At 34.9% G+C, this 27,687-nt stretch overlaps 1 protein-coding gene across 2 annotated transcripts in view; it reads right to left on the bottom strand.

The window, feature by feature from the left end:
• The window catches only part of Naxe (NAD(P)HX epimerase), a 41,282-nt gene extending 18,613 nt beyond the window's left edge, over positions 1-22,669 (bottom strand). Inside the window, exons 1-2 of one of the 2 annotated variants that reach the window (XM_089104620.1) lie at positions 22,634-22,653; positions 7,329-7,438 (exon numbers count right to left, since the gene is read on the bottom strand). In XM_089104620.1, the coding sequence (XP_088960746.1) occupies positions 7,329-7,436 (108 nt within the window). In that variant the 5' untranslated portion in view covers positions 7,437-7,438; positions 22,634-22,653. Of the gene's footprint in view, positions 1-7,328; positions 7,439-22,633 lie in introns of both variants that reach the window. The other variant, XM_089104621.1, reaches the window with a different exon arrangement.
• Between the last annotated feature and the right edge of the window lie 5,018 nt (positions 22,670-27,687).

Below are 27,687 nucleotides of genomic sequence, written 5' to 3'. Positions count from 1 at the left end.
AGAAGAGAGGCGTTTGTCCTCTCGAAATATTCGCTTTGTTTTTCCAGTATCTTCATTTGGCCTATAAAAACCCCATTTTTGCTCGTTTTTCTTTCTTTATGAAATTTTGATCGGATGTCATTCAGGAAATGATAGGCGTAGGGGGGGGGGGGGGGGGGTTTGCCCTCCAACCACTTTCGACAATTAAAAAGGGCACTGGGACTTTTAATTTTCAATTGAATGACCCCCTTTCGTAGTTTATACGACCACCCTTTCTATAAAAACCTTATATGCCGCCAGGGCATAACTTACAACCCTGTGGGCTGTGGGGGGTTCTCATCCTCAAAGACATACTTTCCAGATATTTCAACTACGCTGAACAAAATCGCTATCTCAAAATTTTGATTGGATGTGTTAGGGGAAATGATGGGCGTGGAGGAGCGAAGCTATTTGCCCTCCAATCTCTTCCGACTGTTAAAAACGGCACTGGCCCGTTCAATTTCCAATCCAATAGGCCCTTTTCAAAGTTTTTACGACAACTCCTTCTATACAAAGTTCCCTGGTCTAAAAGAAAAAATAATACATTGTGCCCACATTGTTGTTTATGATATATTTTCAATAAGGCCTAGTTCTTGCTTCAATCCCTATCCCACAAAGTCTAATGTATTTTAATACGTTTTTAATAAAATTGTAACTAATCGACAGCGAATTGCAACTGCTACATGAGGGCATGATTACACGAAATGTTGCTACCTTTCTCGGAAATTATAAGACAATTTCGAATTTCAGTCTTCGACTACAACGGAAACATATTTACTGCTACAAAATTACCTAACTTACCTTTATTATACTTCGTCTTCAAAAAGAAAACACTACGAGTCAGCATAATAGTCACCAAGGTTATTGTTACCAAGTTTTTTAGTTATCAGGTGCTAAGGTAAGGATTATCTAGGAGAGGTTGGACCATGGTATCCAACCTCAAAAGCTTTTAAAATCAAAAATTAAAACTAAGATGTAGGCAAGAAAAAAGAAATAAAGAAATTGAGATTTTTTTTTTTAGCTTCATCACACAAATATTTATATACAAATCCGTTGATTTTGAATTAAAATCAAGTATTTTGCAGTAGATATCAAGACTTGGCTAATTGTAGAAAAAGCCAAGAAAGATAGTCCGAGTAATTGAGAGGCAAATCTGGGATAACCCCTTTTTAGGATTGTATAAAACTGATGTCATTTCATTTGTTGATAGATAAGTCTATCTATCATCCATCTATAGGTCATTCCCAGGGCAGAACTAAGGTAGTATTCATAGAATGAAGGATGAAAGATTGGACTGATTTTGGGTTCTCGCATGATGGACAATGTCCACTGGACTTTTATGCAAAATCTGGGACTGGATTTGGTTGAACTTAGAGGTGGCGAACAAGTGAAACCTAAGCCTAATAGGCTCGGCCGTTTGTGGTCTAAAGGTAGAATACCGTGTCATAAGTACTGACATATTACCAACAAGTCCCCTGAAATTGCAGGTAATATATGTATATATATATATATATATATATATATATATATATATATATATATATATATATATATATATATATATATATATATATATATATATATATATATATATATATATATATATTGCATCGCGCCTTCGGGACCAAGAGATTCAGGTTTGGCTAACGGGTCTGGAAAAGTCTAGTAGCCTGCATTTTTATAGTCAGATTAAAGACGTGTATGGGGAGGCGTTTTATTTGAAGCTGAACCTACCGTGGAGAACCCTTAAGTATTGGTTGCAGGCGCGGGTAAATTGCATACCACTGCACCCACTAAAAGTCAAAAGATCTTAATGAAAATCACATCCTCAGATTCAGCATATCCGAGATCTCTATTGCAGAAGGTTCAAGCTCCTATCTACAAAAATGTGGAATTTGTATTTTTGTCAAAAGAAAGATCACAGATGCATGTTTTTTTTTCCCCTGGGGTAACCACATCAAAACAAAGTCCTAGAACATTGGGAGAGGCCTCATTTGAACGGAAACTGAAAGTCTAAGGGCCGTGTGTAAGTGACCAAAAAGATTGGAGGGCAACTAGCCCCCCTCCCACCCCCTTTCTCTCGAAATCGTCTGATCAAAATTCTGCGATATCCATTTTATTCAGCATAGTTAAAAGGCCCAATAACTATGCCTTTGGACATACCGTGACCCCCCACACCCCAAGGGAAAGATCTTTATGTTATAAAGTTTGCCCATTGTTTACATATGGGATTTGTTATTGGGAAGTATGTCTAAATTTTTCGGGTGGGGGTGGTGGCAAACTTTTTACAGGGGGATTTTCCACAGGGAGAATTTCCCGGGGGAGAATTTCACACAGGATGAACTTAAAAGAATTCCTATACAAATTTCTTTTTATTAGCATTACTTTCTCTTTGCTGACTCAATGTTAAGTGGAATCGTCCAGGGGAAATTTTTACCGGGTTAGTTGTCTAGAGTATCTTTCCGGAGGAGAGGGGATTTTCACGGGAGAAATTCGCCATGAGGGAGTTTTCCATGGGATAAATTCTCTAAAGTGAATTTTCTGCAGAAGAAACTTTCCGCTAAGAGGCGGGTTATTTGCAGCAACATCAAAACTTTAAACAAACACAATCTATTACTTATATGAGGGGGACTGCCCTCTCCTTAATTCCTCGCTCTTTACACTAATGTTTGAATTTTTGTCCCAATTCTTTGAGAAGGACTTCTGAGACACACTTGTTATAATAGAATGATTGAAATAACAAGCTTTTTTAAATGTTCTAAAAAAAACTTTAGCATAGAGAGCGAAGTATTGATGAGAGGGCAGCTCCTATCATACAAGTAACAATAAGTAACAATTTCTGTTTGTTTTAAGTTTTGATGTTGTTCCTTATTTTCAGTTGAAAAAACTTGTTTTTTTTTATTTAATTTAGCGAAGTTTCTGCCATGGAACCCTTAAGGTATTTTACTTTTAAGTTTAAGCAACTTTTAAGGTATAGTACTTCGATTCTGATCGGTCCCAAATATGCAAGTGGTTGTTCCAAAGCTCCAATCCTGCTGTTAAACAGCTTAACTTAATGTTTGACAAATAGTTCTTTACAAAACAGAATGTACTTTATAAAGCTTTCCAATCCTCTTAAGAAAGGATTGGCAAAAGGCACCCAATACTGCCGAGTATATATTTATATTTTTTAAACCTATTTGGATTTGGTTGGCTAGCCAATCAGTAAAATTTGAAATAAGAAATAATACAGTAATAACAACAGATTTGTTTAAAATTGGTAAAAATTAACAGGGAATATTGAATATGTCAACAGATTGACAGTCAAAAGCTACTGAAAAGTTAGTTTGAATTAAACAACAATGTGATCCCTCATCATTATTAAGAAATGCCTTGTCTATTCAATGTACCTACAGCTAAAGTAATATGTCATAAAAAAAAACTTTTCCCACAGAACCATCAAATACGGGCTAGTTGCAGTTGTCATATGCATGAACCATAGATAAATGAATGAAAAAATATTTGAAAATACAGAATACTTCAATAGTCAAGAAGTAGGCGAAAAATCATAGTCCTTATTCTGGTTACAGTCCTCTTTCAAAACATACAAAAGACAATCCTGTCTTTTCAAAAAATATTTGAAAAGAAAGAATACTTCTACAGTCAAGGAGTAGGAAAAAAGTCACAGTCCTTAGTGAAAAAAAGAAAATTTCACTTAGTGAGAAAAAGACACTCCTGTCTTTTCAAAAAAATATTTGAAAAGACAAAATACTTCATTAGTCAAGGAGTAGAAAAAAGGTCACAGTCCTTAGTGAAAAAAAATCCCTTAGTGAAAACAAGACAGTCCTGTCTTTTCAAAATATATTTTAAAAGACAGAATACTTCAACAGTCAAGAAGCAGGCAAAAAGTCACAGTCCTTAGTCTAGTCTGGTTACAGTCCTGTTTCAAAAATACAAAAGACAGTCCTGTCTTTTCAACAAATATTTGAAAAGAAAGAATATTTCAACAGTCAAGGAGTAGGAAAAAAGTCAAAGTCCTTAGTCTGGTTACAGTCCTGTTGCAAAACATACAAAAGACAGTCCTGTCTTTTCAAAACATATTTGAAAAGACAAAATACTTCAACAGTCAAGGAGTAGAAAAAAAGTCACAGTCCTTAGTGAAAAAAAAATCCCTTAGTGAAAACTATACAGTCCTGTCTTTTCAAAATATATTTGAAAAGACAGAATACTTCAGCAGTCAAGCAGAAGGAAAAAAGTTACAATCCTTAGTCTGGTTACAGTCCTGTTACAAAAAATATAAAGACATTCCTGTCCTGTCTTTTCAAAATATATTTGAAAAGACAGAATACTTCAGCAGTCAAGCAGAAGGAAAAAAGTCACAATCCTTAGTCTGGTTGCAGTCCTGTTACAAAAAATATAAAGACAGTCCTGTCCTGTCTTTTCAAAAAATATTTGAAAAGACAGAATACTTCAGCAGTCAAGCAGAAGGAAAAAAGTTACAATCCTTAGTCTGGTTGCAGTCCTGTTACAAAAAATATAAAGACAGTCCTGTCCTGTCTTTTCAAAAAATATTTGAAAAGACAGAATACTTCAGCAGTCAAGCAGAAGGAAAAAAGTTACAATCCTTAGTCTGGTTACAGTCCTGTTACAAAAATATAAAGACAGTCCCGTCCTGTCTTTTCAAAATATATTTGAAAAGACAGAATACTTCAGCAGTCAAGCAGAAGGAAAAAAGTTACAATCCTTAGTCTGGTTGCAGTCCTGTTACAAAAAATATAAAGACAGTCCTGTCCTGTCTTTTCAAAAAATATTTGAAAAGACAGAATACTTCTACAGTCAAGGAGTAGGAAAAAAGTCACAGTCCTTAGTGAAAAAAAGAAAATTTCACTTAGTGAAAAAAAGACACTCCTGTCTTTTCAAAAATATTTGAAAAGACAGAATACTTAAGCAGTCAAGTAGTAGCAAAAAATTCAAAGTCCGTCCAGTTACAGTCCTGTTTCAAAAAATACAAGACAGTCCTGTCTTTTCAAAAATATTAAGACAAAATACTTCAACAGTCAAGACGCAGGCAAAAAATCACGGTCCTTAGTCTGGTTACAGTCCTGTTTTTAGTTTATTTACACTGGGTAATGGTTGCCAGGTGTGCAGCACTGAGATCTGGTTGTACATTTCTATATATAAAATCTTAAAAACTGTATACATTTTTCTCTTAAAAACTTAAATTCCCCTTCACTTTTATGGCTTTTAAAATGAAAAAAACGGATTGAACTTGGAACTTCCTTCATTGTGAACCTATATCTATTCTATGCAAAGGCTTTAATGAATTATGAATGGGCTGCATTTTTTTCCATCAGAGAGGAAGGGGAGTAAGTGAACCAGTGCCCTTTTATATCGTTATTATTCTTTAGTAAAAACTTGTCTTCATACAAAAGAAAATGACAGAGCACTACAAAAAAAGAAGCAAAATATCACTACATAACTATGACAACACAACTAGAGTTGAAGAAGTTGTTTCCAAGCATGTCTTGAAATCTTATTTGTTGTAAAAGTAAGTAGGTATGATTGTTTTCAAGTTCTTTTAAAATTCTTGGTAGAGCAAGATACCCAGTAGTCAGACAGTCAATGACCACTTCAACAGATGAAATCACTGTAAAATCTATATTATGTTTCCTAAAAATTGAATTGTTTCACTACTGAGTTTGTGTTAACAAGAGCATTATTAGCTTGAATATTTTATCAATAAACAATACTGAATATTGAGAAGGCACTGATAGTCTGTAGTGGGGCCTAATCTTGGAAAATCTTGTCTTGGACACAGAATCTGAACTTTGAACAAAGTATTGAATTGCAGACAATCTTAATCTTCGACAGATTGAATCTAAGACAGGTGTTGCAAAGCAGAATAACTGTATTTAAATAGGATAGGCTGTAGAGGGACCTTCTGTCTAAAGTTAATCTTTGAAAAACAAAGTTTACCATGATTGAAGTCAGTAAGGCCTAACTAGCCAAATCCTCACTATCAGCCAATTCCCACTTTCTAAACCTACATACATCCTGTCCCAGATTAGAAGCCTATTGTTCACGTTCAGGAAAGATGCTTTTTAACCAAAATATCTGTCTGGGATTCGGCACTGTCTAAGTACTAGGGGTCTTACCCTAACCATTTTCTATGGCAAATGGGCCTTAGTGGCTTAGAATTGAATTTGCAAAGGAAGAGGTTATTATACTTGAAAAGAGTTTAGAAAGATGCATTTTTTAAGTTCCGTTTCTTTCATAAAATAAACAATTTCAAGACAATATCCCCAATGGTCTGATGGTCTGCTATTTGGGAAACAATTGATAATTCCTAATGAAAAATAATACTAAAAATATCCACACTAAACGATGTTCGAAAAGGAAACAAATCAACTAACAAACGGTTCCCAAAATATGTCTCCCCACCACCTGACAATCAAAAACGTGCCAAAATATTCCTTTTGTCATCAAAGATTTAACACTAACTAAACAACGCCCAACAAATCAATTAAAACGAAAGACAACATATAAGTAATATTATATAACATTCATTCTTAGCAAAAAAAAACCTTTTATGTGTTTCTTAAAAAACAACCATTTGGAATTGTGTGATTTCAGCAGGAATTGAGTCTCAACAAACTGAGGGAGTGGCTATAACGATATATCATCCTGGTCACCATACTTGGTTTTCCATTGGAAACACTTATCATTGCGCATGCGCAGATTTGGGGTAATAAAGTTTGTGTGGTTTTAGATGTGTGTCACAAAACTTCAATGGAATACAGAACTTTTCGCTACTGTATATGACCTCTACCGTATTGTGGACAAACGAGGTAGATAATTCAATATAAATAGATTCAGCGTGCTTAGCTAGAGTAGAGTTAGATACCAATAAAAGAACAAAATTGTTAACAAGTAGAAACCCATTTGGCAATAAAGAAAAAAGAAGAGCTTTGGGTTGATAAAGATTATATCTGAAATTAATCCTTACTTTGATTATTATTTTCTAAGCATAAAATTCATATCTAAAATCACCCTGTTATCACTTCCCCGCCACGTTGAGGCGTCGCTGATAGTACTTTTGATTTCATTTGTTTTGCAAAGTATAGACGTATTATTTAACAAAATACACATTACATAGCATAACATCCAAATCAAAAGTACAAGGGAAGGCCCATCATCACAACTATTCCCTTTAAAAATTCCCTTCGGTATCAATCTTTTCTGACACCTTTGCTTTAAAGTGTGTTCGGTAAACATTCATGGATTTTAACTTTCTGTTGTTCATCTTCTGTGGATTTGCATATTACACTTACCATTTCGCGCTTCTTTCTTCTTTGAAGCTTGCACATTTCATTTTTTTCTTTGTAAATGTTTGTGGATGTGCCACGAGAACCTCTTGTCTTCTTTTTTTGACCCATCATTCCTATAGAAATTAAATAAAAAAAACAAGTTTTTTAAACTGAAAGTAAGGAGCGACATTAAAACTTAAAACGAACAGAAATTATCCCGTATATGAAAGGGGTTGTCCCTTCATCAACGCCTTGCTCTTTACGCTAAAGTGTTTTATTGTTTTAAAAAATAAAGTTGTGAGACAGAGTCAAACTTTAGCGTAAAGAGCGAGGCGTTGAGGAGGGGACAGCCCCTTAAAACAATCGTAAAGTGCCACAAGGCACCTAAAACAGCACGTAGACTACGTGCAAAAATTGTCCTAAAAAGACAGAGCTAGTTTATTTGAAATTATTTTTCGAAAAAATATTGTATTATGTACAAAGCAACATTTTTTGTTTGCTTTAAGTCCAAAAAATAATTACAAATTGCAGCAAAGTCGAAGTTGAAATAACTTCTGCTACAAAAATCAATCCAAGTGGTACAAAATGTTGGACTAAAACTTAAGCAAGAATTTTACCCAAAATTTTAAAATACCTAATTGAGCGGCTGTCACAGAACAAAATCACTTAGTCTACTTGAGACAAAGTTCTTTCAATGAAACATCAGTTTGAATCAGAAATACTTCTGGTGTAAGACCACGTTGATGGAGATCTAAATTTGACCCCTTCCCCAACAGAAATTATAAACATAATTCACGGCTGGCGATTTATTTATAACAAGCCAACAACTTTGTGACCACAAAATATTTTCTGAAAGACATAGTCAAGAATTCACAGACCCCTAACGACGAAAACTCAGGCTCTGCGTATCAGGATAAACATAGTTAAATTTTACAGATGTCATTGGAAGCTTAGTTCAGAGAAAAATTGAATAATGCTTCATTTTCCTTCAAAAAGGAGATAGTGACTCGCATTAAAAGGGTCCACTGGTTTGCAATGCACAAGGGAGCAGCAAAAGCATTCAATTTTTCAAATAAACACTTTCGCCGTTGTGAAGAACGTGGATGAAAACAGTTTTTATCCAAACACTGATTCTTAGTTTTTGGAATTTCACCACTTCTTTTAGATTCAGGACAGCGGCTGATTCAGGATTTTTTTTAGTGTGGGGGGCAAAATAGGTTGATCCGATAAACTTGCCTTAGGAGCAAGATTAATTAACGCGAGCTTACATTAATTAAGTAAATTACACTACTTCAGACTATGTTAGGTGGGCGCGCGCCACCCTCACCCCCTGGATCCGCCAACTGATTCAGGATAAACGTTGATTTTTTCCCTGGAACACATAAGTCCTAACACTCAGTGACGTAATTTGTTTGGCGGACTAAACAATTGAGTTATAACATATAACAAGCGTAAAATATTTACTAAAATTTCTCTGATGTCTAATTATTTCGCAATGTTGTAGTGTTGCAAATTAAAAAATCAGCTAAATTGTAAGAATAGAAATTCGATGAATATTTTTTTCAGAATTTTAATTTATTGAAAATTATACAAATATTCCCCCAGAAACTTCCCAGAAAGTTAGTAAGTTGCACATTAATTTCATCAAATCACAATTAATTGCAAATAGACCACTATGATAGAAAGTCTATCAAAGGAAAATTAGCTGTTATGGAGTATTGTATAGTCGCATACGAGCTACTACGGCAGAGGCTGGCAAAATCTTTCATGGGGCGGTGGGTATCTAAGACCTTAAAAATTATTTCGAGGCCCAAATTTTTATTTTTAAGGTTCTTATAAGAGATACTTTATGTGCATTGGATGAAAATAGAGATGAATAAAATTACAGTTTTAAGGTCATGAAGGTTTAAGTTAGCAAAGCATTTCTGTCAGTGCTGCCACACTGAAACGACAAAATAAATAATTTAAACTAATTAGTTAAATCTGATAATGGTTTTCGTCTGTTAGAAAATCAAATAGTAGGCATCTCTTGATTTCCTTTAAAGAAAATCTATATCTTCTTAAACTGTTTCGTGCCGTGTTTTTTTACGCTGTTTTCGCTGATTGTTACGCAAGTTTCCATTTTTAATTTTGCACGTGTCATTACCAAAAACTATAACCGAAAAAGACATGAGAGTTAATTTTTTTAAAAGACATGAAATAAAAAAAAAATGAGCGTAAAAGTCTAAAGTCTGTTACGTCATTTATGCTTTACAGAAGACGAAATATGTTTCAAGATTTTTTTTATATTTACAGCACTTAAAATAAAAATTACAGTGAAATAAAAACTTAAATCGCTGATCTTCCTGGAATTAATGTTCATTATTTTCAATGGTTCCTTCCAGTTATACTGATTATTATAGATTTTATATTTATTTGTCGTCGATTTTTTGAAAAACAGAAGCACACTTTTCAAGATACATATAGTTTTCAATAAAACGGAAAGAACATAAGTGGCTTTAGACTTTTACGGTTTGGGAAGGGAGAAAGGGGCAGTAGCCCAACTCCTATTGGTAGTAATTTTTTCTTGACCTTATAAAAATATGCCAGACAACGCACATAGTATTTTTTCAAGAACAATTGATGCAATAGAAACAGCAAACAATCTCGGTGTCTACTTTGAAAATAAGCTTAAATTTTACAAACTTGCACTGCTTGCATCACTAAGTGCACATTCTCGACTACACATTCTCAAGTGTTCATTTCACAAATTCAAATTTGCCCAGTTTTAAAATGTTATCAAAAAGCGTTGCCAAAGTAAAGAGCCATAAGGCTTCAATGTTTTATTATTTGTTAAATTGAAAAAAAAACACGTTTTTCAATTGAAAGTAAGGAGGAACGGTAAACCTTAAAACGAACATAAATTATTTCGTATATGAGGGATTTTCTCCCCTCCTCGATACCGTGCTCTTCGCGCTAAGGTTTTTTTAGTATTTATAAAAGAGCTTCTCATTCTAACTAAGTGGCCGTTGTGTTTCAGGAGTCATTCTTAGAAAATTTGGGACAAAAATTAAAAATAGTCAAACTTAAGCGTAAAGAGCAACGTATCGAGGAGGAGGGAAACATCCTCATATAAAAATAATATCTGTTTGTTTTGAGTAATAACGCTACTCTTTAACTTTCAGTTGAAAAACATTCTTTTTCTTCAATTTATTTTCTGATCGGTTTTCAAATAATGGTGGTAAATTTGGCTCTCCCTCCATGAAAAATTCCCTCCTCTTACAATAAAATCAACCGGAGAATTTTCTTCCCAAGTAAAATACCTCTAGGGGATGAAGATAAATTCCACACGGAAAATTCCCCCTGACGATTTCAACCTGAGAAACTTTCCCCAATCGTAAAATCGAGCAAACAGAAATTAAGATAGAATTGAATTGAAGTTATCAAGTATTTTGCAGTAGGTAGCATAGGTTGCATCAAGACATGGCTAATTGTAGACAGAGAAAAGCCAAGACAGATTCATGACTCTCTTATTGGACACATACTTGTTTGTTAGTTTTTGGAAAGGCATGCCTGCCTAGAGTCTCAGGCATGCTGACCAAGAAATTAAAATTGACATAATTGACATTGACATAAGGGGAGAGTGGTATATGCAGGGACGGGTACAAGGTGGGACACAGTAGCCTACTTATCTGCCATCTAGCATTCTTTGAAAAATTCAAAAGTCACCTAGTATAGTTCATTCAATGGTGGACATGACCGTTCTATCATTTTGGTAATTTGCTATTTTTATTTTTGAGAAAATTGACTTCAAAGTTTTGAGTAAACCCCCAAAAAATATTTGGGCAATAATTTTTTGTGTTTTATTTTGTAATGGTTTGTGGAAACTGTGTGTGTAAGATAGCAAACGAAAGCTACTACATCAGGCCATGTTACGTGGCCATTTTGTCGAAAAACATGCAACAGTAAAAAAAATCGGACACAATTTGCAAGTAGAGGTCGCATGGTATATATTGGGACAAGGCCAAGTGGTATGCAGTAGGACATGATATACCACATATTGGAACCTTTGGTTCTTGTTTTTAAGATAAAAGTTCTTTTTTTTTCTCTTTTTAGTTTGTAATTATCCCTTTTCCTCTTTGTGGCAATCTTTAATTTTCTCTTAGTAGTGGTAAAACCATCTTCTTTTTCTTTTATTGCATAGGAAGTTAAAGTCACAAATTGTAACTGCATAGCTCTATGGGTGAGTCAATTTTGGTTCGAAATTGACGGGGAGAGAAAAGGGTAATAAAGTTGATTCATTTGAGTTGGTGTTGCAACTGGTGAGGGCTTGGATTGGCTGGAAATAGCATGTTTACGAATAGAATCCACCCACAGCCCATAGGCGGCTTGGCCGTTCTAGGAGCAAGGTTTCGTAATTATCTTCAGTTCTTATATTGAGTGCAGAGAATAGGCCTACAGTAAGAATTCTTTTCTCTCTCTCTCTCTCTCTCTCTCTCTCTCTCTATCTCTGTCTCTGTTTATATCTCTCTCTCTATTTCTCTCTCTCTCTCTCTCTCTCTCTCTCTATTTTTCTCTCTATCTCTCTCTCTCTCTCTCTCTCTCTCTCTCTCTATCTCTCTCTCTCTCTCTCTCTCTCTCTCTCCCTCTCTCTCTCCCATATTTGTTATGCTGTTGTGCAGTTTGCGAAAGAGTCTGGTATCACTTAACTAACAACACCACCTCACTGCAGCCACAGGTTCCAGCCATTGGACATTTGCGTGTATTTTCACTTCAAATGCCAATACAACAAGGCTGTGGACAACTAGATGCTATTCAATCCAGGGAAGACCGTGATGATATATGATTGCATCTCTTGTTGGCCAAAGCTTTCACACCAAACAACATAATGAAGGGCTTCAAAAAGGTATGGCTTTGGCCCTACAACCCAAACATCTTTAAAGAAAAGGATTTTCTAACCTCTACTGTAACTGACAGACCTGTACCTGATTCTTTAGATTTAGTTGAAACCGAAAACAACCTGGCCAAAACCTCCAGTACAGGTGGGCCTGAGCAAACTTCTTCGCCTTGTTCAGTTACTCTGACACCAAAACAAGCATGGCCATATCCTAAAGCAAAGCCACTTGTACTGAGTGGCAGAGGCAGGAAGAAAGGCTCTACAAAGATACTTACTAACACTCCTGTGAAAAGACAGATTGAAGAACAAAAAGCCAAAAGAAAAGATAAGAAAGCACAGGGTGGTAAGGCTAAGTTGGGACTGTTGGAAGAACTGGAAAAGCAAAAAAAGACAAGACAACAAAAAAGCTATTTGTGGATTCAGAAGGAAGTGATGATGAAAAAATGATTCTTGATGATGACAGTGATGACTCAATGAAACTAGGTGAATCGGAAGATGAAAGTGAGACAGAGAAAGACACTGTCTTTGACAGTGTCTCCACAGGAGATTTTGTTAAAGTTGTTTACGAAGGAGGATATTTTCCTGGCTCTGTCCAAGAGAAAAACGAGAACAGTGTCAGAGTGAGTGTCATGTGCATGGCCGGTCTAAGAAAGTGGAAGTGGCCCGATCGAGATGACTCAATATATTATCCAAAGGAAGACATTTTGAAAAAGTTCTCGCCTCCTACCCCAGCGCCCAGTACAGGTTCAAGAGCAGCGTCATATTTTTGTTTGCTAACTGCTAGTGTGCCTAAGATATTTTTACTTTTGAAGTTGAATTTTGAATAAAGTTTTTATATGACGAATAGTCAAAGTTTTCTACCAATACATGAATCTTTTACTATGTCCAAGAGTATACCACCTCGTTTCCCAAGATATACCACCCCCCGGTATTTAGTGGGACAAATGGTATAAACAGGGACACCCCTCGTTTTTTTTCTTATAGCTACACAAGAAGAATCTGAAAAAATCACAATTTATGCTGCAGTTCTGGGGCTTTCTTTTGAGCCATAAACCATTTTTCTACTCCAATGTTAACCATACACTTTGGAGGTTCTCCAAAATCCGTCCCTGCATATACCACTCTCCCTATAAAGAAAGAACAAAGGAAATTGTATAATTGCATATCAGCTATTATAAAGGAGGGGTGGCATCAGGGCCATATCCAGGATATTTTTCGAGGGCTGTTTTACACAAGGTTTTTTTTCAGCGGGGGAGGGGGGGGGACACAAAAAAACTAAAAAAGCATAAAAAATTGTTTATATCCATTTCTGTTACGTTTTTGCGAGTCAGACAAACATTTAAGGAAGGTTCAACCCCACTCTCCCTGTATACGGCCTTGGGTGGCACCTCTCACTGAGCTGGTTTGAGGGATACCAGACGCCTCAGAGAGTGCATTTCAATGCCCAAATAGTCAAATCTTCATGAACCTTCAGATAAATATAGGAAAGGGTATGGAGAGAGGAATTAAATTACCATCTCTCTTCATTTAGAATAAACATGAATAAATGAGAATATAATAATATATACTATAAAAATTCTACACTTAGCCTTTGGTATGGAGGGCATGGCAGCCCTGGAGGCACAGCTATTAGATACTTTGACTTTTTTCGAATGAAAAGGCTTTTTAAAATTTATGTCCATGATAAAGGCGACATCTGAAAGGGCAAAAAGGGAGGGATGAGCTGCCCGCCGTTCCTTTCTCAATATCTCTCAATATACTTTTAAAGTTTCAAAGGTATACCACGACAGGTTTCATACCAGCCGGTCCTTAGATATTGCTGCTGTTTCCGTTTGACAAGTACACCAGTGGAAAATACCCCCTCCAAGGAATATTCCCCCACCCCCCACAGAAAATACCCTCGCAAAAAAATACCCCCTCCCTGGTGGAAAATACTCCCCAGAAAATCCCCCCTCCCTGGTAAGTACTCCCCAGAAAAGCCCCCCCCCAGGAAAATAAGGCTTTCGAAATTTGAGAATTTTTTGACTTTTTTCTGTAGGGGGAAGGAAATATGGTACTTGTTTATTACACGCCACTCACTCAAGTTTACGCTGTGTAAACTTGTTAACGATGTGTGAAACTCGAGAACAAACCGGTTTCTTTGTTAGTTTCTTTGTTACTTTAGAAACAAATTTGAGCTATATATTTGCACATTAAGGGGGGGAGGGGGTTAAATATAGCGGGTCTGCATGCAAATTTGTGTTAGGTACAAGTATTCTGCATATTATGAAGTAAGAGTTGTTTTCTGACTTCAAACTGTCCAAATACTTCACCCCCCCCCCCCCACTTATTTACAAATATGTAGTCCAAACTATATATAGTTCCCATCTATTCTGTCACTTGTATTTGTCTTGGCTCACGCTAAGCTGAAAGAAAGGAACTAAGGAACCGGTTTGTTCTCGAGTTTTACAAAGCACAAATTTGAATGAGCAGCCTATAATACACAAGCACCAAGATTCCTTCCCCCTACAGAAAAGAAAAAAACCTCAAATAAAAGCCTCAAATTTGGAAAGCCTTATTTTCCAAATAAGGCTTTCAAAAAAAATTTATAGCTGTATAGGGACCTTCTGTCTAAAGTTATTCTTTGAAAAACGAAGTTTACCAATATTTTAGTCAGCCATGCCTAACTAGCCAAATCCTAACCATCAGCCAGTCCCAACTATCTAAACCTAAAAACATTCTGTCCAGATTAGAAGCCTATTGTTCACGTTCAGGAGAGATGCTTTTCAATCAAGATTTCTGTTTGAGATTAGGCACTGTCTAAGGGGTCTTACCCTGAACATTTTCTACTGGCAAATTGGCCTTAGTGGCTCAGAATTACAATTGCAAAGGAAGAGGTTATCATATTCAGAAAGAGCTTAGAAAGATGTAATTTTTAAGTTTCATTTATTTCATTAAGTAAACAATTACAAGCCAATATCTCAAATGGCTTGATGGCCTGTTATTTGAGAAACAACTGATAATACATAATCAGAAATAATACTAATGATATTCACACTAAACTATTCTCAAAAATGAAATAAATCAACTAATAAACGGTTCCTAAGAATATGTCTCCCTGTCACCTGACAATCAGAAACATGCCAAAATATTGCTTTTGTTGTCAAAGAATTAACACTAACTAGACAATACCCAACAAATCAATTAAACATAAGACAACATACAAGTAATATTATATAACATTCATTCTTAGGAAAAAAAAAACTTCCACGTGCTTCTTAAAAAGCAACTATTAGGGATTGTGTGATCTCAGCAGGAATTGAGTTTCAAGTAGGTTTTGCAGTTGCATCCAGACCAAAGTCTAAACAAACTGAGGGAGTGGCTAGAACCATACGTCATCCTGGTAACCAACTCCATATGGATTTCATTGAATTAGTCCAGAAAAGCAGAAGGGGGCTCTCCAAGGATGCATTGATATGTCAGCAAAGACAAAAATAAAATATAAACACCCTTCCTCTTCAGGACATCAACAGGAGTGTGTGTTGTTTATTGTGAGACCAGCTGCTTTACCTTGAAACTGGCAGACATAAGCAAGCAGAGAGAAAATGTAGACACCCACACAGACAAACAGTAATACAGATAAGGATAAATCAGATGGAAGTATAAAAGACAGAGGACAGGGTAAGAAAATACTTACATAAGTTTCCAGATGATTTCAGGTCCACACAAAACTTTGACTTATTAAATCAATATGCTGCTCAAATGACATTTCTATCAAAAAATTCACAGGAATTAAACAGATTTATATATTGCACAATTTGTGGAACTTCTTGGCATACAAAGTTTTGTTATCATGGGACAACTCTTACCTGTATGGGAATACATAAGAAGGTACAACTACTTTACATTTAAAGTAAGTAGATTATCATCAAACCAATGAAATATCTTCCCAGTAATTGTTTAAAGCATGAATGTAATTGTTTGATGTTTAATCTGTAGCTACAGCACCTAGAGTAGGCTACTGTCATCTGCAAATGCCCATTCTATTATCAGACACAGAAGTTGAGGCAGCCAGAAAGTAACTTTTATGAAACAATCTACAGCTGACATTGGAAGTTATGGTGCTAAAAAGCTAGCAGAGCTTGTTGATATAGATGAGGAAACAAGATGCCTCAAGAACTGAACCTTGGGGTACTCAACTGGACTTACTGGTTTACAGCCTCAGCAGCAATAAATCTGCATGTGAAGTATGAAGAGAGCTATGAAAATGCTTCCCTACGTACGCTGTGATGAGCTAGTTTACTGATAAGGATCTTGTGGGTAAGACTGTTTAAAGCTTTCTTTACATAAACGAAAATGGCTTCAGGAATGAGGTCAGAAATAAAGACTGTTGCATAAATTGAAGAAGTCTATTACATGCATGTTCTTTTGAATGTTTTGCATGGAATCCAAACTGGTCCTGGTGTAAAAAAATTCTTTACTTCCAAGAAACTTCAGTATTGCCCTAAGCAACTGAAGGCCAGTTACTTTTACACCTTTTGACATCTTTTTGGATCCTTTGGACATCTTTTTTTGATGTTTGAAACAATTTCTTTTAATTATTTGGCTTAATTGTCATATATTAGAATCTGGACCATATGAAAGGGATTTATTTGTCAACAGATCTGTAAAATTGTATAATTGCACTGTACTAGGCAAAAAAAACACATTTGATAGATTTGGTAAGTTACTATAGTATAAAGACACACACCCACACAAAAAATAAAGCTAGTGTAATCAAAAAAAGAAGAAAAGCAACATATTTTAGGCATAAAACCTTCACCTATAGTCTATTTCAACTTTAGTGACCAGGATGTCTTTCCTGTAGAAAACAAAATATAATCCTTTAATACTTTGATTCACATCAAGAAAAAACCTTTCTGTGTAGTTTTTCAAGATTTAGCTGTGTTGACATTCATTTGAATTTTTTGTCAATTTAACAAAATACAACAGTTCAAGCAGTAAAGAGTTTTTATCAATAGAACCTACAAGGTGTCAATGGTGCCAATGCTAAGATATGGGGGAGGGGTACAACAATATTTTTAAAATGAAGATACAATGAGATAAGTGTTTTTTTTTTCAAAATCTAGGTGTTAATTGTTGTCCTCTAGGTGGCATCCCTTGAACAAGCAGAGGGTGAAAGTTCTTATTCTAATCTTAGATTCCTTATAATGAATGTCATGGGATTTTACTAACAACAAAGTAAAACCAAACCAAAAGTTAAAGATTTCTAAGTCTGTAAAACAACAAATATAAGAACAAACAGTCCTGGTATATACTATAGAACAGCTTTTTCAAACACAAAAACCAAAATTTGGTAATAATTGCTTAATCTCTTTTTTTGCTGTTTTTTTTAATAAAAGAGATTGCTGTATTAATAGCTAATCAGGCACATTCAAAGGAAAATTTTATGTAATTTTTTCATGATTGTTTCAGAAAATGTCAAGGTGTTCTTTCTAACTTTTTCTTATAGCACTGAAGAAGAGGTGGTTGTCATCTCAAAATATTTGTTTTGATCAGCATTGTTTTTAGCCTTAAAAACTAATTCTTGTTAATCTTTTATTTATTTCTTTATTCCTTGTTATGTAGGCCAATGTAGTTCACAAATCTAAGGAGAATAATCTTGACAAATTTGAAATGTTAAATCATAAAATTCCTTAAAGAAAAAAAGTGCACTTTTAGAAGAATTCCCATTTTAGGGGAAAATCCTAAAATGGAACATTGAAACAGACAATGGGAATATGTGAATACAGAATTTATTTTTTTTAATTGTGAGTTAAAGATGGTTTCTACATTTTTGTATTATTTTATGTAGTAGCTACCTTTGTTTTCAAATTCTTTATAATGTGATCAGTACAAAGTTGCCAATATATTGGAAAAAATAAAAAATTTGCCAAATATCAAACAAATGTAATTTTTTTCAGTTTTTACTTTTGTTTTATGTAAGTAGTAAGCACCCCCCCCCCCCCAGATCAGCATATTGTTATAAATTACCAAAATCAATATATTAATTTGTGATAAAAACCAAAGGATTGAGTAACAAGTGGTATCTGCCTTACCAAAAGTTGTATCTGCTGTTTTTTAACCTTTGTAACATTTTCCTTGCATTTGTCAGTTTTTCCATGCCAATGATGGTTAAACAGCATTGTTGTCAGATTATGAACCAAAATTAATCCACAGTTTTTTTTAAACAAGCCAAAAATAAGACAAAGTCTTTGAAAAACAAGCCAACAATAAGCCAGACAACATTTTACCTCAAATCCTTCTCAACTTTTACCTTTCTTAATTGCTTTTGGTTGACATTGCCATAAATTTGCAGTTTTCAACATAATTTGGCTAGGATGAAAGAAAATACATCACTTGATACCTTTTCTAGGCTCTTTCATTATTCAATAATAACTTACGTGGGGCATTATATTTTGAGCCTTTACTGGTAAAAAAGTCCACAGTAACCAAAAGTTTAAAACATATTTCTAAAAAGAAACTGTTTAGTGAGAAAAAACTGCCATTTGTGGCTGATTCAAGAATAGTAATTATTATTTTTCTTAGTGTTAAAAGTAAATGTCTTTAAAAAGCATGTCACACCAAAACTGATGTCATTTTTGAGGGGTTTCTAGCTCTTTTTAAAAAAATTCCTGCACATTTGCTTTCAAAATAACACTTTACTGCTAACACTAAAGGAAGATAATAATTACTATTCTTGAATCAGCAACAAATGGCGATATTTTCTCACCAATCAATTTTTTAGAAATATGTTCTAAATTTTTAGTTACTATGGGCTATTTTGAACCTGTTTAGTCATTTAAGAGCTCACAATATGATTCACCCCTAAAGCAATTATTGAATTATGAAAAAGCATAAAAAAGGCATAGGCCTAAAATGATATATTTACTTTCATCCTAGGTTACTGTCTTTTCATGCAACACAACCATTTGTGCATGATTCTGGAAAATTCATCTATTTTTTTTTTGCTGCAGGTTTATTCATCATAATGGATCAATGGATATGGAAATTTTTTATTAGCTTCTAGAACTTGATTTAGCCTATTCCTATGGATGGATATACTATTTAGATATTTAGATATTAAATAGTAAATGGTAATGAATTGTAAGTAAGGATTAACTCAGCAAGTGACAGATCCAAGATTTTTTAGGGGGGGGGGGCAAAATAGGTTGATCTAATAAACTTGCATTAAGAGCAAGTTTAATTAATGCAAACTTGCATTAATTAAATAAATTACATGACTTTAGACTATGTTAGGGGGTGAATGCCCCCCCCCCGAGCTTTGGCCCTGAGCTCAATAGAAACAAAATTCTAGCACCAAAAAAAAGAAATAAAATGGTACTAGCCTACTTTTCTTTTACTAGCATGTTTTCTCATGGAGTGTTGAATTACTAAACTGATAGCCTAGCCAATTGCAAATTAACTTCAAAACATAGAAAATAACAGTGCAAATTGATGCATAACACATATCACTCTGCCAACTTTATGGTACAAATGGCTAGTTTGATCAACCTATAATGTTGCCACTAGTCATACCAGAACAAGTTTAAAACTTCCAAATGCTTCTTAAGTAAACAACTGTCTTTAAACTATTTATATGCCAAAGCCTTTTCATAGATATAAATTTGAAGGCTAAGTACAGCTTGTGTTATATATGGGGTTTTTCCGTTGTCTAATTGTTAGCCAACAAAATTTGTTTAGAGGGCAGAAATAGAATTGTCAGCTAACAATTTGTGGAAACACTATGTAGGGCAGGAAATTCAAACAAAATTCTGATCAAGATAGTGTTGCAGTGAGTTTATCTCAGCTTGATAATACCCAACTGAGGCCAAAGCTATAAATAATAGAATATTTCGAAGTATTCATATCTTATAGAAAATGAAACATAACTATTAATGCCAGCAAGTGAAACAAAGGCACAAAGCATTTTATTAATTGGCAAAATATATTGAATTTAGGTGAAAATTATAACACCAGTACATAAGCTTTTCTAAAGTAACTGTATAGTGTATTTACATAAATTATCCCATGCATGGAGGAAGTGGATCAACCTAGTGAAACATTATAATTTGATTGGAAAAGCAAAACTGTCAGATTGTTGATCATATAAAATTGCTATGAATAAATTATGCCATGATAATTCATATTGCTATGAATTAAATAAGTTGTCCATATCCCTTTCTAACAACTTGATTTATATCTTTTTGACATAAAAAAAACTGAGGAATCAATTTAATTGATAAAAATGTATTTTGACTAAAGGTACACATCAAAGGAAATTTCAATTAAGGAGAAAATTATCCATTGATGATGAAATGGGGGGGGGGGGGGGCTAACTAAAATTTGTAACAAATTATACTGGTAGCAATTTTGTTGTTTTTCTATTTTTAATATGAAAAATTGTTTTTTTTCATGAGATTACTAGTAAAGATATGTCTCAAAATCTAGAAGGGGAAGGGAAGAAAAGTAAGAAATTATAACAGTCCTTGATTCTATATCAATACTGTAAGCATAAAAAGTACCCATCCTGCTTACTTTTGGATATTTTGCGTTAAATTCCCCAACAATTTCCAGTAAAATTCTACTTTATCTACTTTTGGCATTTTTTAAAAGGGGTTAGGTTAGGAAAATGAAACTTTCAGATATGGGTCTACAGGCTAAAATATTGGTAGCAGTTCTATGAAATCATATTATTGAGTCAGGACTAAAGTGAATACACCATTTGATGCCTTTTTTATGCTGATTACAAATATAATAAGCATTTCTATTGGAAATGAATTTCAGCCCCCCCCCAATAAATGCCAATTCTGGGTTAGGTTAGGTATAGCCTATATAGGGGGGGGGGGGCTGAAATTCATATCCGATAGAAATGCTTATTATATTCATAATCAGCATGAAAAAAGGCATTGAATGGTGTATTCACTTTAGTCCTAACTCAATAATATGATTTTGTAGAACTTTACCAAAATATGTCCTGGGAAGGTATTTTGAAGTACTTACCTCCACTCCTTCTCCCTCTAGAGGATCCTGACCTTTGATGACCTTTAAAAATTTGTGTGGTATGAAAGTGAAACCTTGCAAAATAGATCTTCTGCTTAAATGAAGTATAACAAAATTTATTTTAGGCTAGCTTCACAACTTTACTTAATCCCAATTTGTAAGGTTTTAAAGAGATGCAAATGCACTTCCTTAATTTAAAAAAAAAAATATTAATATGAATTAAAATTCTACTGAAATAACAGGAATTGCATTTTCAGGACTAAAGCCAGAGAAAAAGAAACAGATAATTGAAAATTTGGTAAAGTTCTACAAAATCATATTATCGAGTTAGGACAAAAGCGAATACACCATGCAATGCCTTTTTTTATGCTGATTACAAATATAATATGCATTTCTATTGGAAATTATTTTCAGCCCCCCCCCCCCGATAATGGGTATAACGAACCTAACCCTGTAGTGACCTATATAGGGGGGGGCGTAAAGTCATTTCCAATAGAAATGCTTATAATATTTGTAATCAGCATAAAAAAAAGGCATCAAATGGTGTATTCACTTTAGTCCTAACTCAATAATATGATTTTGTAGAACTTTACTGAAAATTAAGGTAAAATGTTGTTTTGGGAAAATTTCAATAGGCTAGGCAGGCTAATAGGCCAAGACCTGTCATGTAGCCAAATTTCAGAACCCTCTAGAGAGAGAAGGATTGGAGATAGGTACTTCAAAATACCTTCCCAGAATATACTTTGGTAAATTTGTTGGTCAATATATACCAAATCATGTTATTGAGTTTCAAATAAAGTGAATACACCATTCGATGCCTTTTTTTATGCTGATTAGGCTAGGCCTACAAATATAATAAGCATTTCTATTGGAAATGAATTTCAGCCCCCCCTCCCCTATATAGGCTATACCAGTCAATATATACCACATCATATTATTGAGTTAGGACTAAAGTGAATACACAATTTGATGCCTTTTTTTATGCTCATTACGAATATAATAAGCATTTCTATGGGAAATGAATTTCAGCCCCCCCCCTATATATGCCAATTCAGGGTTAGGTTAGGTATAGCCTATATAGGGGGGGGGCTGAAATTCATTTCCAATAGAAATGCTTATTAGGCTATATTTGTAATCAGCATAATAAAAGGCATTGAATGGTGTATTCACTTTATTTGAAACTCAATAATATGATTTGGTTTATATTGACCAATTTTTGTTATTCATATTAGGCTATTGACTTAGAAATAGGCCTAAAGGAACATAGCCTACCACTTGATGCCTTATTTTATGCTCTTTACAAATAGGCCTATAATAATTGCTACAATTACAAATTTGTAATTTGAATATATAATATTCAAAGCTAGCAGTTTTCTGTTGGATGGTGGACAACCCCTATAAGCTATCCATAATGTGAGTAATTAATTTTTACCTGAAGTAAAGACCACGTTTCACTTTTGTTTAAAATTTGTGGGTTTGTGAGATTTAGCGCCAAACGCCGTCGCCAAAATTATATCCCTCAACTTTTAGAACTATACCCTTTAATTCGTCCTTTTCAGCCTTTGGTGCACACAGGAATTACAGCTCCGTTTTATGACATGAAAAGTATTGTAAGATAGTGATTTCTTCCCAAAAAAGCAGTTTATGCTGAAAATTATGCCAGGTCACAATAAAATAGACCAAATCTTAAGCCGGCGGGAAAATGCAACACTTTTCCGGCAGTTTGGCGGGAAATAAGCTCATAAGACAACCCTGGCCATAAGCCCCTGGCAATTCGGTGCATAGACACTTTTTTGAGTTGATTGCGCATTGAATTTTTCAAATTGGCGCATTGCGCCAGTCTATTGTTTACTGACAACTTCTACTGACAGATTCAGGAATCTGTCTATAAAGACAGGCGGAATTTTCAGAGCCCCGTAGGGATTCTCATAACGCATTCCAGGCTCCATGACGACCTAAATTTTAAATTATTAAAGCCTGCATTATCCTTAGCGTGAAAAACCAAATGGGAAAGTGGTCAAATTTCGAAAAAAAAAATACAGAAAAGAGTGGGAAAAGCTGACCTTTGTTCGACATAGCTCAAGCAGCTCTTTCCGTCTTAAGCTTACCCATCAGCAACCCTTTCGTCGAGAGAGTGTTTTCTGTTATGAATCTTGTCAAGTACAAAATTCGAAAGAAGATGCAACTTAAAATACTTAACTCTACTGTGACCATCTGACTTTAGCTAAATAGCCAAGGAAAGTACTGCAGGGGCTTTGATCCTATACCCGGTATGCTGAGTAGATTTACTATTGCCATGTATGACATCAAAAAAAAATTCAATGACAATGAAAATAAAACTCTTGAGGAAATTTTGGGCAATACAGAAGGAGGGTTTGCTGTTTAACTTTGAAAATGATCTTGAATACTAGTCGAAAACAAATACAATATATGATTTAAAAATGTACAAAACTAATTCGAAGTTCATTAAAAGGAAAACACAAATAAAATAACAATTGGAACTGTTGAAGGACCTTGTCAGATACAATTTTGTCTCATATGTATGTCTTTGGCTTCTGTTTCATGACAAAATCTCAGAACATAGTCTTTAGCCTGCAATTTTATAGATAGTTGCATTAATAACGGTCGGGTTAATTTCTTATGTTTGACTTGGTCGTTCATGTCGTTCTAATTCATATTTTGGAATCTATCAAACATTTTGTTCTCGTACCTAAGTTTGTTAGTCTACGTATTTTTCAAGATTAGAATTGCGCTGCCATAAGAACATTGTAAGAAGAAGTAAACTTTGATGTCACTTACCTAAATGAAACTTTGGAGAGACGTGACCTTCGAGGATGATGCTTCTCTTTAGTTCTACATTAGAAAATCCTATCTATTAGTTATCTTTATCAAATGTGCTTTTAATTTCCACGTTTTTTGTACGACTTATCTATATTGCAAGACCTGTATACTGAGTACCCATTTCTTTTTTTAGTTCTTTAATCACAATTTCTATTGTTTATAGGGAATAAATCAGCATATTAGCCAGAAAGTAATGTAAAATACCACCTTAGATATTGGCAAGTATTTTTTTTTTTTAGATCTTCTTTGATTCCCTTTTTTATTTAATTCTCTGACATGTGACATACCAGAGAACTAAGGATAGTATCTTTCTTGTCAAGCCAGAAACTGAGAACAGAAAATTTCGACCACAAAAGCGCATGTAATCAGTCAAAAATGCTTCACTGTTTCAGATTTCGGAATATGGTGCCGAAATCTGTCAATGAAGACTGAATCCTACCAATTTCGAGTTCTAGTATTCTGAAAAGCAAAATTCACGCTATCTGGTAATATTGTCTCTGATTTCTTCTTTTTTTTCACTCATCCCTGCAAGACCTAATTTACCCTGAATTTCGAAGTCCACCCAAAATTATATAGCAAAAATGCGCCGATGGCGCATTTTCGCTTCCCTTGGTGCGCAATCTAAAGTCAGGCACCTGGCATTACTGATTAGGTGCTTGTTCGATCTCTGGTCGTAGGTCTCTGTTCTCAGTTCTCAGGTCTCTCATTTGGCAAAAAAGACGTTTTTCTTCGCTGTTCTCGGTTCTCTGGTACGCCGCATTATAATACAGTATTTTTGGAGTATATAATAGGATTGCATCAGGTTTGGTAGATGCATAATGAACATTAAAGTCATCCAGTTTTCCTGTAGAGCACTCTGCATCAGAAGCTTAACATAGCTTTCTACTATCATAATATTATTAGCCTATTCCAGTATTTCTTTACCCCTATAAGAGTGAAATATTGGGACTCATTCCTCCTAAATGTTCTGTTTCTTTTGTTAACGATGAGATATAGTACCCCAAGGAAAGTGCTAAGAAATTTTCAAATGCTGAAGAAAGAATCTTTGGAAATTATAAATTGGGATTTAGTCATGGGTGGGTTCCAGTACCAATTCAGAAAATTCTTTTAAACGTTTTTAAGTGAGGTGATAACTTTAGTTGCAGCTAAGCACTTCCGCCTGAGAAGAGCTTTAGATAATAAAAGAAAGTTAATTTAGTGAATAAAAGATGCTATATTCAGGCTTGAAAGGTATAAGAAAAGACTAATTTGTTCAGTCTTTTCTTCTTTCCAGGAACATATTCAGATCACAGAGTTTGCAGAGAATGTTTTTCCAAAGATAACTGAAGCAAGGTTTCAGAAGCATTTTCGGTTGTCCAAGGCAACTTTTAAAGTTGTCTATGACATCTTAAAAGTAGAGCAAATGACTGATAGTATGTTCCCTCATGAGGCTCTACATTGGGGTGGTATGAGCAATGAATACAGTCCAGTAAAGCTTGAGAAAGCACTGTTAGTAACTCTATGGTATCTAGGAAATGCAGGATCAATGAGACTAGTTGGTGTGGTTTTTGGTGTGACACAATCAACTGTGCACAAATGTGTGCACAAGATTTGCAAGATTTTGAGCTTATTATCACCTAAATTCATAGTCTCGCCAAGAGATACAGTGGAGGTAAATAATATTGAGCATGACTTTTTCAAATTGTGCAAAATTCCATATCAGCTCGGGAATCCCAAATGTCGGTCACGAGTGTCACAAAGTCAACTACATCTGGCTGTTTGATCATAAGAGCCTTCTATTGCTCATACATAGTGGGTAGCAAGTATTTGAGAATCTTTTTGCTTCTTATGAGGGAAAAAACGGACCAAGGAGACTCACCAACTGCTGAGATTTGGAATTTTCAACAGCTGATACTGGCTGAATACCAAAAGCTACGGAGTTCACTGGCGTAAAACTAATTTTTCATTTTTGAATCATTTCTGAACATTCGTGAACACAAGCACCATGATCCTTGATCTTTGCCAGATTTTGTTTTAATTTCATGCTCAGAAGCAGTACTTAAAGTTACCTCACCGTTACTTCCCTACAGTTACTTTACCAATAGATGCATTAGACTCAACATATTATCAAGTTTCTTCTTCCCTCTCCTCCTCACTACCTGGCTTATTTCTTGTACTATTTATGAGTGACGATTTCACACCGTGCAAATTCTCTTTCTTGGATACCGTAGAACGGGGTAACTTTGAACTAAAAATCGTGAAAAATGAGGTTTTTTTTGCGATGTTTTTCTTTAAACTAGTATTTACTCAAAACTATTTTTGGCGTTTGGGGAATACGTCATTCTCCGCTGAATGGCAACTGTGCCAAACTGCTAGTCTTAATGTTGTTAGAGCTACACCTATCTAAAAATGGTGTTCAAAGTTAGCTCAAGGGGTGTTTAACTTTCAACACTCAAACACTTCAACAGATAACTTTGAACAGTCGATGAGTTCTTCTGGCGTAAGACTTCCAGTTAAAAAAAAACTCGTTTATTGAAAGAAAAGCTTTACTTCTAAATTAAAAAGGCACATGAGAGTCAAATTAGTGCAGTATCAGCTGACCAAAGTCATGATAAAATACAAATTTGTCGACGTGAGTGAGTCGGGGGGCTGGAAGATCTCCCTGTACCTGGTCAGGATGGATTGATTTTAAGTGAGGTTTTTAATTCAGATCACAGAGTTTGCAGAGAATGTTTTTCCAAAGATAACTGAAGCAAGGTTTCAGAAGCATTTTCGGTTGTCCAAGGCAACTTTTAAAGTTGTCTATGACATCTTAAAAGTAAAGCAAATGACTGATAGTATGTTCCCCCATGAGGCTCTACATTGGGGTGGTATGAGCAACGAATACAGTTCAGTGAAGCTTGAGAAAGCACTGTTAATAACTCTATGGTATCTAGGAAATGCAGGATCAATGAGACTAGTTGGTGTGGTTTTTGGTGTGACACAATCAACTGTGCACAAATGTGTGCACAAGATTTGCAAGATTTTGAGCTTATTATCACCTAAATTCATAGTCTCGCCAAGAGATACAGTGGAGGTAAATAATATTGAGCATGACTTTTTCAAATTGTGCAAAATTCCATATCAGCTCGGGAATCCCAAATGTCGGTCACGAGTGTCACAAAGTCAACTACATCTGGCTGTTTGATCATAAGAGCCTTCTATTGCTCATACATAGTGGGTAGCAAGTATTTGAGAATCTTTTTGTTTCTTAAAAAACGGACCAAGGAGACTCACCAACTGCTGAGATTTGGAATTTTCAACAGCTGATACTGGCTGAATACCAAAAGCTACGGAGTTCACTGGCGTAAAACTAATTTTTCATTTTTGAATCATTTCTGAACATTCGTGAACACAAGCACCATGATCCTTGATCTTTGCCAGATTTTGTTTTAATTTCATGCTCAGAAGCAGTACTTAAAGTTACCTCACCGTTACTTCCCTACAGTTACTTTACCAATAGATGCATTAGACTCAACATATTATCAAGTTTCTTCTTCCCTCTCCTCCTCACTACCTGGCTTATTTCTTGTACTATTTATGAGTGACGATTTCACACCGTGCAAATTCTCTTTCTTGGATACCGTAGAACGGGGTAACTTTGAACTAAAAATCGTGAAAAATGAG

This window comes from Artemia sp. Qi Xiang Cuo, chromosome 18, assembly GCF_049724085.1.
Source record: "Artemia sp. Qi Xiang Cuo chromosome 18, ASM4972408v1, whole genome shotgun sequence".
Lineage (NCBI taxonomy): Eukaryota > Metazoa > Arthropoda > Branchiopoda > Anostraca > Artemiidae > Artemia > Artemia sp. Qi Xiang Cuo.
This window is presented reverse-complemented; position numbering and strand designations above follow the sequence as displayed.